The 10,250-nt window shown below is 54.3% G+C and overlaps 1 protein-coding gene across 1 annotated transcript; it reads left to right on the top strand.

Moving 5' to 3' along the window:
* Positions 1-531: 531 nt before the first annotated feature.
* On the top strand, positions 532-4,331 carry LOC104506297 (calmodulin-binding transcription activator 1-like; the record flags this gene model as incomplete). The annotated part of the gene is made up of 3 exons (XM_010147203.1): positions 532-549; positions 903-984; positions 4,213-4,331. Coding segments are annotated over exons 1-3 (219 nt in total), but the record flags the coding sequence as incomplete, so codon positions are not given.
* Positions 4,332-10,250: the final 5,919 nt, after the last annotated feature.

The following is a 10,250-nucleotide window of genomic DNA, read 5'->3' as shown; positions in this document are numbered from 1 at the left end:
CGCTTCGGAGTGGCGTCGGCTCGGCTTAAGGCGCAGCGTGGCGAGCGGCATCCCGGTGACCCTGACGCCCTCCCGTTCAGCAGCACTGTGGTTTTACCTTTTTGTTTTACACAAAAGAGCCCGTTGGTAGCGTTTACACACCTTCTACCTCTCTTGTTGAGGCAGTTGAGACGATGGCCAACCCGAAGTTCCTGCTTCATAATAATGGGTTTATGAAGCTGGTGCTGGTGACTTTACAGGCTTAGCTGTTGTTTATTTCCAGCACAGGCCTGGCTGCGGGTCAGCGCTTGATCAACACAATTTTGCACCCCTCAATCACACGTTACGTGGATGCAGTCTGGTAGTCACCTGACCTGCGGACCCGAATGCGCCTCCTGAATGGCGGGAGATTTAAGAACCGGTTAAAGAAGAAGGAGGGGGGTTGTTTGGGGAGCGGGGACAGGCCATAGGCTCGCTGCGTGATTTGCTGTTGTGAGCTTTAAAGCTTTATGGCCCGTGTTGCATCCCTGGGGAGGATAAAGCGCGAGGAGCATGAAGGAGCTGATCCAGGTGCGGAGGGTTTATGTGGTGTAATTAACGTGGCACTTGCCGTGAACTTTGACAGTGGCACTTTCTTAATTGTACACGAGTTTCTTCGTGCTGAGACACGATCCTGAGGATCGCTGCTGGGCCTGGAATTGGGGATTTTCATACCGAGTTACAAGGCTGCTGGATTTGAGCGTGTGGCGTCCGTGCTGTGGTTTTCAGGAGGGGCTGTGCGTGCCTGGGGAGCGTTTTTGAGCTGTGGCCGGCTTTGCACTAAAACACCCCCGTGTCGATACAGCTTGACTGGCAAATCCTCCCTGTGCCAGCGCGGCTTTGCTCGTGGAAGCGCTTTTTATTGACGCTGGATGGGTTTGCAGATCACGGTGTCGCGAGTCGCACCCGTAGCAAAAATGAGACGAGGAAGCAAGTCGGAGTGCGGCCCTGGCTGGGATTTGCACGGTAAATCGGACGTGTGAAAGTGCAGCTCCGGTTTTGAACTGCAGAGGAAGTTTTGGTTCTAAATACATGTAAAATATTCCCTCCGGCACGTGCTGGTTGCTCTGGAGTTGGGTGCGGATGCCGAGCAGTCTTGGTTCCTGCTCCACTGGCTTTCTTGGGAGGCTGTAGGTGAGTGGCTGCGTCCGGTTGACTAGAAATGGCGGATTTCACTCAAACCGAAGGACACTGCTTTTTTCTCCACCTCGTGAAGATTCACATGTGTTAGGGGAAGGGTGGCGACTGGGAGGGTGAGTAGCACGGCAGCGGTTCATCCGGAGGCGCGTGGACTGCTGGTACCATAGGCGGGGATGACGGGCCCCGTGTGATGCTGGGGCATCTGCTGAAGGCAAACGTTTCGGGAAGGAGGCAGAAGCACGGAGGGGAGACTGAGGGGTGACCGAGGCCTGCCTGCGCCAGGAGAGCCGGTCTCCTGTGCCTGGTTTGTGCATCGTGCACCACTCCAGCAGGCAGGAAAGGGAGTTCTAGAGCAAGCACGTCTGCGTCGTTGGGGCGAAGCGCTTGTCCTTAATCCTCCGAGCTGCTTGGCCACCTTCGTCCTCTTCCAAGGTCAAACCCGTTTTAGAGGCCGCTGAATTTAGGATTCATCTCCCATCACGTGCTGTTCGTGTGTCGTCGTGACGACACGCCTGGAGGAATCTTTAATGAGAAGCCAGTTGGGTGGAGTAGTTGTTTTCCATGTTGTGGGTTTTTATGGGATGCAGAAATGTCAGGCAGAACGCGGAGGAGGGAAGCATCGGTGAGAGGGAGTCATGTTGCGGGAGGGTGAGAATGACCTTCCTGGCTGGAACAGCAGAGAGCTGTGAGGTGCAACAACAAGGTTTAGAGTCAGCAAGTTCTTATAACTTCTACCAAAAGGTTTTTGAGGGATCTATTATCCATCGGCACTTTCTGGATTAATAATACTGATAATTGATGGCGGTGGAAGAAAGTTAATAAAAGGAGCTGAATAATTAGAGGTCTGCCAGCCCTGCGCAATAATGGGATGAATGATAGAGGACTTGACTGATACGGAGGTAAGGGGAAGTAATACAATTAATGTCAATTAAAATGTGCCCATGGAAAATAAGCTGATGAGATGTAACTGGGGATGTAGTTCGGCTGATAAAAGCAATAATGTGTGCTGTAAAATCCTCGCCACCCTAATGAATCGCACGTAGTGCAATGCGAGGTTTTGAATGAGAAGTGAAAACAGTACAAGGCGATCACGGGGAATGTTCTGTGGGTGGCAGGCCTGGAAGTACGGATGGGAATGGCCGGAGGCTGCCGTGGTGGTGGGGCCCTGCCCGGCTCCATGCCTTGCCCCGAGCAAGTCTGTGTCTTTGTGGGTAAGCCCAAGCGTCTGATGAGTCCGTGAAGGTTTGAGCAGGCGGAGGTGAGGGGAAGGAGCAAAGGTGACAGTCACACATGCAGAACCCTGACTGGGGACAAGGATGTGGCCCAAAAGCCCTGTAGTGTATGAGATGGGGTCAGGCTGGAGATCCTGGAGTGGGATCATTGGGGTCAGGCTGGAGATCCTGGAGTGGGATCATCGGGGTCAGCCTGGAAGATCCTGGAGTGGGATCATTGGGGTCAGGCTGGAGATCCTGGAGTGGGATCATTGGGGTCAGGCTGGAGATCCTGGAGTGGGATCAGCGGGGTCAGCCTGGAGATCCTGGAGTGGGATCATCAGGGTCAGCCTGGAGATCCTGGAGTGGGATCATCGGGGTCAGCCTGGAGATCCTGGAGTGGGATCATCGGGGTCAGCCTGGAGATCCTCAAGTGGGATACAGAAAATTAGCCGGGAACACCTTCCTCCCGATTTCTCTATCAGCTCAGCAAAGATCCATGTTGCCCAGCCGCTCCTTTGCCCAGAACGAGGTGCGGAACTGGCTGCCCCGTTGACGTAGCCTAACGCTTCCGGTAACTCGGGGAGCACCGGGCTCATAAATTACAGAGCAGCTCACGTTTATCATACACATCGCTGCTTATCTTGTAAACTCATCTGCTGGGCTTGCACGAGGGGTTGATTTAACAGCATGTACGTCGTTGAACTTGACACATCCGAGAGCATAATCAAGCTCTGGAAATACTCGGGATGCCTGGCTGCTGGTTTGCGCTCCAGGGATTGCCGGGTGGGTTCTCTGGTTTGCCGCAGGCCACGGGGGTTTCTGTGCCGTATGGAATTACAGGGACTGCTGCCAGGATGCTGGATCTGGTTAATGACAAACTGATGAGATGTGTGCAAGGGAAAAGTTAATACTCTCTTTCTGTGCACTTTGAATGGGAAGTGGCTGTAAATGCGCTGCGTCGGGTCAAAATGCCAGCGGGCCGGCGTGGTTGTGGTACCCGCCATGCGGAGCGGGAGAGCAGTGGGAGAAGGCAGGGATGGAGGTTTAGAGGAGAGCTGGTAAACCTCACATGCCGGAGCTGGGATGTCGTACCCTGCGGCACCAGCTCCCTGTCTGGGGTGGTGGGTTGGGCTGTGAGCACCCTCAGTGCAGGTTCTTTGGGCGGGTGGGAGACGTGACCACGCAAATGCCATCTTGGAGCTGTCGGGCTTTTGAGGTCAGTGTTTTTAAGGGGAATCACTGCACCTCCTAAATTTTAGCTACCCTTCAGTATTTCTGATTTTGGGTATGGGGAGGGGGGAAGATTTCCATCCCTCTGCCTCAGCCTCCTGTTGAGGAACCACGCTCACGTAAGCTGTGTTTCATCAGGTACGGCCCGTTCTAGTTTTAAACGAACACGTAGACCTTGAGTTGCGTTACTGCTGCAGCCTGACAAAATTATAGCGGGTGCTGGGGCTCTGTGCTTATTTACTTGCAAATCCCGTCAAGTGTGGAGTTCATTTACGACTTTCCAGGCAGGTCACACCGCTGTGGGCACGGCTTCTAGCGCGTTTTGTCGCTGTTGCTTGTAAAAGCTGTCACTGAGGGAAATAATAAGCTGGAATAGGCACGGGTGGGCACGCACACAGGCTTCCCGAGCACAAATCCATCAGAGCTCTCCTCAAACTTCGCAGCCGCCAGGAATTAAACTGTATTTACGTTTCTGAAACAGAGGTGCGATTTCAGGCGGAAGCCGTGTTTGCCAGGAGATGTTGCCCGTGCTCTGGCGAGCCAATTCGAGGTCTCCCGGTGAAACCAGCTTTGCTCCGTGTATGCATCACGTCTCTCCTCTTCTTTCTAGATGATCACGGGAACAGCAATGGCAGTCATGTAAAAATCTTTTTACCGAAGAAGCTGCTTGAATGTCTACCAAAATGCTCAAGTTTACCGAAAGAGAGGCACCGCTGGAACACTAACGAGGTAGTTAAAGCTCTTCTTTATTCTTTAACCTGCCTGCTTACTTGATGCTTGTGGATTGGTTTTGAGAGCATGCCGCGGACCTTACGGAATGTTAATTCCTGGCTCTTTTTTAAACAACAAAGTCCTGTCGCGTGTTGAAGGGGAGCTTTAAGCGAGACTTGAGGGCGGATGTGGAGGCTGACTGCTGGTACAGTAGGAGCCTGTTGCTCAAGTGTGTCCCCCTTGTCTCAGTCAATTCTCCTGTCAGTTTATTGACATGCTTTAAAATTGTTTAAAATCAGGTGGGTGGTGTTGGTACCCTGTTAAACCAAATGTTATCGTTGTGTAAATCTTCCCACCCAAAAAGCCAGTGCGTGTTCCTGCCAAAGAGGGTCCTGCGAAACAGCTGGCTTAGTCCTGTCCGAGAAGTCTTGCTGGGGACAGGGGACACAGAATGGGGCGTTTTGGGCTGGGACCCAGTTACTCGGAATGTGAACGTTTGCGAATCTCGACGGCACGGCTTTGTTCACTGAAATGGAAATTCAGGTGTTGGTGGGCCAGGGCGCAGCTGAAGAACAGCCCGAGTGGGTCGACACTCCCTTCCCTCGTTCCCTCCGGGCAGCAAGGCTGGCAGCACACGGCAGGACCCGCAGGGCAGTGTTAGCCCTGTCGTACAGCACCTTTGCTGCCCTCGTGGGAATCGTTTAACAGCGTTGGGAAATCCCTGTGAAACTCTAGTTAGCGCCTGCCTGTTGCAGGTGGCTGTTCTCGTGCCTCGGACCGATCATTTGAACCCCTAAACGTGCTCACCAAAGCTCTGCTCGAGAGTCCAAGGGCTGCACGTGGCCGGCTGAGCGCAGGATCGCACGTGGAGCGGTTCGTGCTTGCAGCCTTCAGAGCTGGAATCCTCCGCCCCTCTCCGGAAGTTGAAGTCGCGTATCTATTTGTCACGCTCCGAGTCCCGTGGCAGGATCCCCCGGCAGGATCCCCTGGCTCTCCTGGGGAGCTGCTGGCATTGGCTCTTTGTGTAGGTGGCTGTGTCTGGGGTCGCTTGGGTTGAAACGTGATGTGCAGAGGATGCGGGTGCACCTTATTTGCGCTCACGGGGCAAGCAGTCACAGCGACTCCCGCAGCTCCAAAGGGTGAGGTTTTCCCGGCAAGGGTTGAAAGCCGTCTCCGTGCGTGGGTTTGCGGCAGGATGCTGCTCCTCCTTGGTGCTGGAAGCAGCTTGCTAGTTTTCTAGCGGCTTTTCTCTAGTGCTTGTGGCCCCTGTCTTAGAGCCACGTGGGTTTACAGCCGCGGGGTTCGCGCGTGGCCGGCGGGGGCGAGGAACGTGGGCAGTTAATCGCAGAGCTGAAACCCTTTGTTACTCACAGGCACGATGCAAACAGAGAAGCCGAGGCGCTTGGGGGGTGCGTGAGAAGAAAAACTTGGGAGCATAGCTTTCCTTCTGAAGGCTGTGTCTGGAGAAGGAGCGCTTTGGGTAGGGCGTGCCAGCGTATCGCTGGGGTGACGTTGTCTCCGACCTTACTTCCGGATGGATTGGTGGCCAGTCATCCCCAGCAAGTACCATAAGTCCCAACCCCGACCCGCCGTGTCCCTGGCTGTCAGGTTGGTCACACCGGTTGGTGGCTCCTTCCTCCCAGGCCTGGTGCTGTCTGCCGTGCCGTGGGGCAGGAGCTGGTTTGGTACGGGGGTTGGTACTGGCGCTGCCTCTTCAGCCTCCGTAGTGTCCGTTGCAGTTTGCCTGTTGCATTATTTAAAAGGAAGAGCTTTTCTCGTGGCCAGAGATGTTTGGCCTTGTTAGCTCAAAGGGGGGAAAAGCAGAATCTTAAGCCTAGATGAAGTCTTGGCAGGTTTGTGTTAATTAGCGGGGAGGAGGGAGCTTAGCTTACAGATTTTATTTCCCTCCCCACCCCCAACCTGGGAGTTTAATTCTGTTCAGTGCTGTAAAACTTGAATTTTTCTTAGGCTATAATTGAATCATAGTGTTGGGTTTCGTTTGAGAGCCGTTCCTGGGGGAATGTGTTTTCCATCTGAGTACGCAGGTGTCCGTGCTGGTGCAGGCACGAGCTGGAAGATACAGGAGGAGTGTTTTATACAGTGGTGCTTCCAGGGTCTGTGCCGACTGTGGAATCGCTGGTGCTGCGTGCGAGGGGTCTTGCCGACTGGGAGGAAGTAGCTTACAGATCAGAACCTGCCTGTGGCATTGCTGCTCTCCCTCTGGATCGTACCCGTTCGGACAAACTCAGCGGGTGTCAGGTCTCCCTGTAGGCTTCTCCAGAGTGCGAGCGTGGTGGGAATGGCGTGGATGCATCCTGGGGATCTCCGATAGGAGCCCACGTGCGTTTCCAGCCCCTGGGGCTGGCAGGCAGCGTGGCACGCAAGGGGCTTGATGCGGATTGAGGGTAGTGGTCATGGTTGGGTTGAGCCATGGGGATGGAGCAACGTTTCGGAGCGGGTTGGGTTGTGGTTGGCTTCGCACTCAGCAAAACACCGCGCTGAGCAGGAGGAAAGGAGCGTTTACAAAGGCTTAGCAGACGTTACCGGGCTGTTTGCTTTCTGTCAGATCATGCGGTTCAAACTGCAATGTTTGATGGAAATGTGTTTCCATATCAAGATGTCATCTCGTCTTAAATCAAGTTTATAGCGGTTTTATATTTCCTAGTGAAGGAAGTGTTCCTCCTAATGCAGTTTTTTTTAGCAGAGATACAAAATCATAAGTTTAGCCAAGCAATTTAATTACAGATTTCCATTTTTTGAGATGCCTGTGAAAGTGTGCATGTGCCTGTTTCTCTTGCTGTGGGGGAGGATAGGAAGGGGATCTTCATACGATGCCTCCCGTTAGGACAAGCCAGTTAATTGCCAGGAATGGCGTGTGTGAGGAGTTCCTTGGGCTGTAGCGTCGTTCACTTGGAAGCGCCGCCGTGTTAGTGCACCGCGGGTCTGACTCAGTTGTAGCGAGCGGGTGCAGCAAAGACTTCCCATCGTGCCGTGCTGCTCAGCACTCTTGGGGGTGTGGGGTCCCGAGTCCCTGCCACGAGGAGCAGGGCCGATGATCCCAAACGAGGGCTGGGCACCTGCGGGTCCCTCCGGGCGCTCGGCTGAGCTTCCGCTTTGCCCGGTGCGTGTCAGCACTGCCCTCGGCCTTGTCCCCCAGTGCTGGCACAGGTCGCCAGCTCCGTAACCTCAAATGGATTTGGGCAGCAGGAGCTGTTTTCCACGGGGAATGTCCCGTGCCTTTGTCAAGTGGCTGGGTTATCTGGAATTTGTGAGCCCCCCGTCCGCTGTGCTCGCAGGGGCTCAAGGGTATCGGAGTCACCTTGTCTCTGCACGGCGCTTGCCAAAAGTGGGATTGCAGCTTTGAGCAGAGATGCCTTTCATTAATGGAGTTGGCAGCCGCAGTCATTAATCATCCTTGTAAACACTTAATGACACGGTAAGAGAAGGAGGAAGAAAGTTAAGCACCCGAAATGTGAAATGCTACCCAGGGCTTCTGTTCCTGACGGCGTTCTGTGCTCACCTGCTCTGCCGGGAAAAGCCAGGATTCCACCTCAGAGGCCGGCAGTAGCTGCTGCGTGCGCCTGGGCTTTCCATGGGGAGCAGGGCAGGAACGCCCCGCTCCCAGCCGCGCGCAGCTTGCGCGCTTGGGTGTTGCTTGGCTGCGTGTGGTGAGCGGTACGTAGCGTTGGAAGGAGTTCTTTAACGATGCTGCGCTGGGGATCTCGACTCGCGTGCTCGCCGACACCTGACGGGCGACAGTGACATTCCCCTCTTCTGCCTGACATCCAGCTATTTCCCGTCTTCGCTCTGAAGCGTGGCGATCTTGGAGGTTTGGAGAATCGCCCGAGGGACGTAAGGGACCTAGACCCATGTGGGAAGTGAGTCCTGAGTGTTGGGGTCCTGGCTATGATGCTACGAAAGGCTCGCGAGGAGCAGGTGCGAGTGATGCGTCATCTGCCACCCGCTGCTCCGGTCCCCCCTCGCCCCCAGCAGAGAGGTGTGGGGCAGCCAGTCACCCGCGCGGCTCCCGTCATCGCAGGTTTGTGCATCACGGTGCCGCTCCGGGTACCGATGGAGCAGCGCGGCGTTCTACAGCCAGTTTTTCATGCTTTTAGAATTCAGATGTAACACACCTATTATTTAAGGGTGTCTGGGTGCTCCATACCGCTTCGTACAGCTGGATGTGCTACAGGTTCATGGGGTTGGGAGTAAGTGCGTGGGATCTGCTTTCGGCATCGCCTGGCCGGCGAGGAAGGGGCGTCTGTCCCGGCCGCGGCCGTTCCCTGGGGTTTGGGAAGTTACTATGGATTTGGTGGATGCTTCCCATTAAGCCTAAGGTGATCCATCTTCTTGGCCAACGACAGAAACGTAAGAAACCCCCTTTTTTAATAGGGGAAGCAGCTGAAGGCACAGTCCCAGGGAGGAGCGCGTTGGCCCTGGCAGGAGCAGCGTGGGGAGGGAAGCGTGCGCACACCTGAGCGTGCCGACTAGTGCGCGGCACCGGCTCTCGCTGCGTGTGATTATGATTTAGGGCCGATCAGGGAACGAGATGGAAATTTCTCAATAACAGAAGCACTTCATTATGGGTTTATTTTGCGAAATTAATGAAATTCTGTGCTTTGCTTAATGTACAAAGCGGAAAATCTGCTGCTGCTTTGCCTTTGCAGCTCCGTGGTCGTGTTTACATAATTAGGAGGTGCTGGGAGCAGGCTGGGTGATTTAGCAGAATGGGAAGGTTGCTGTTCCTGGCAGTTGCAGACAAAAGCAGGAATACCTGCGGTGCTGTTCATGCTCTGGCAGAGGGATATTCCTCACCTTCCGCTTAGGAGGAAGCTGGCTTTTCCAGTAACTGTGGAATGGTAAGTCTGAAATGGCTGACGTCGCAGTTCTGTGCTGTTAGCGTGTCCCAGTGCCGGGACCAGATGGGTCCTGTGCAGCACAGCCGACGGCTGACAGGTGCTGGGGGTGCCGCGCTGCCCTCCTGGCTTTTGCCCGGCGTGAATTCGATTGAGTGAGTTAAATTGGTGTCGGCTAAAGGAGCGACGCGACTCCGCAGTTAGTTTTAGCATGTGACGTGCCAAGTGTGAAACGCTGGTGGTATCAGGCTCCCGGCCTGTTTGACAGCAGCGACCTATCAAAATATCCTGAATATCTACGGATTTTGAAACTTCCTAGCGATACGTGCAGGGTGGAATCACTCCACTGTTTGAGCTCTCACAGCCGTGTCGCATGTACGGGCTTCCCAGCACATGTCCCTGTCCTGTGTGTGGAGGCCCGGCTGCTCGTGCTCTCCGGTTGGGGATGGCTGTACTGGTTTGCTGCCCTGCGTGCCAGACCCAAACTGTCCGTGGGTGCAAGGACAAGGCCTGAGGGAATTGTCAGGGTGCGTTAATTTAATTATCCTTTGGGTGTTTGTCCACAGGAACCCCACTGGGAGTGGCAGGTACCGCTGCGTCACGTCTCTGGGTCTCTGGCTTGCTCAGCACCGAGTACAATACTCGCTGGTGTTGTGGGAGTTGTACTTTGTACTGCGTTTTACAAGGAAAACCTTACAACAAAGTCAATTTACAAAGTCAGTTTGAATGTCTCCTGCCCGGGCCTGGCGTGTATAAACACAAATGAATTGGTTGGCTTGTCACATGGATGGAAACTGAGGATATTGCATTTTGCAGGTGATTGAAATCCTGTCTTTTCAGTCTTGGGGTGGCTCCTTCCAGAGGTGGCTGGGTGAAAAAGAAAAGCTGGATAGGAAGGAAATCTTCATGCCAGTGAAGCGAAGGTTTATGCAGGGTTAGGGCTTCAGGGGAAGGCATGAAAGCGGTTTGTTTTCTGCCAAAGGAGAGCTCATGGGGGGAGAGGAGTGGTCTGTGGCGGTGGGGAGAAATGAAAAAAGCAAGTTTCTGTGTTCATCCCTTGGGAACTGGTGGCTGCTCCAGC

Source organism: Eurypyga helias, unplaced genomic scaffold (assembly GCF_000690775.1).
Source record: "Eurypyga helias isolate BGI_N326 unplaced genomic scaffold, ASM69077v1 scaffold14052, whole genome shotgun sequence".
Classification (NCBI taxonomy): Eukaryota; Metazoa; Chordata; class Aves; order Eurypygiformes; family Eurypygidae; genus Eurypyga; species Eurypyga helias.
This window is presented reverse-complemented; position numbering and strand designations above follow the sequence as displayed.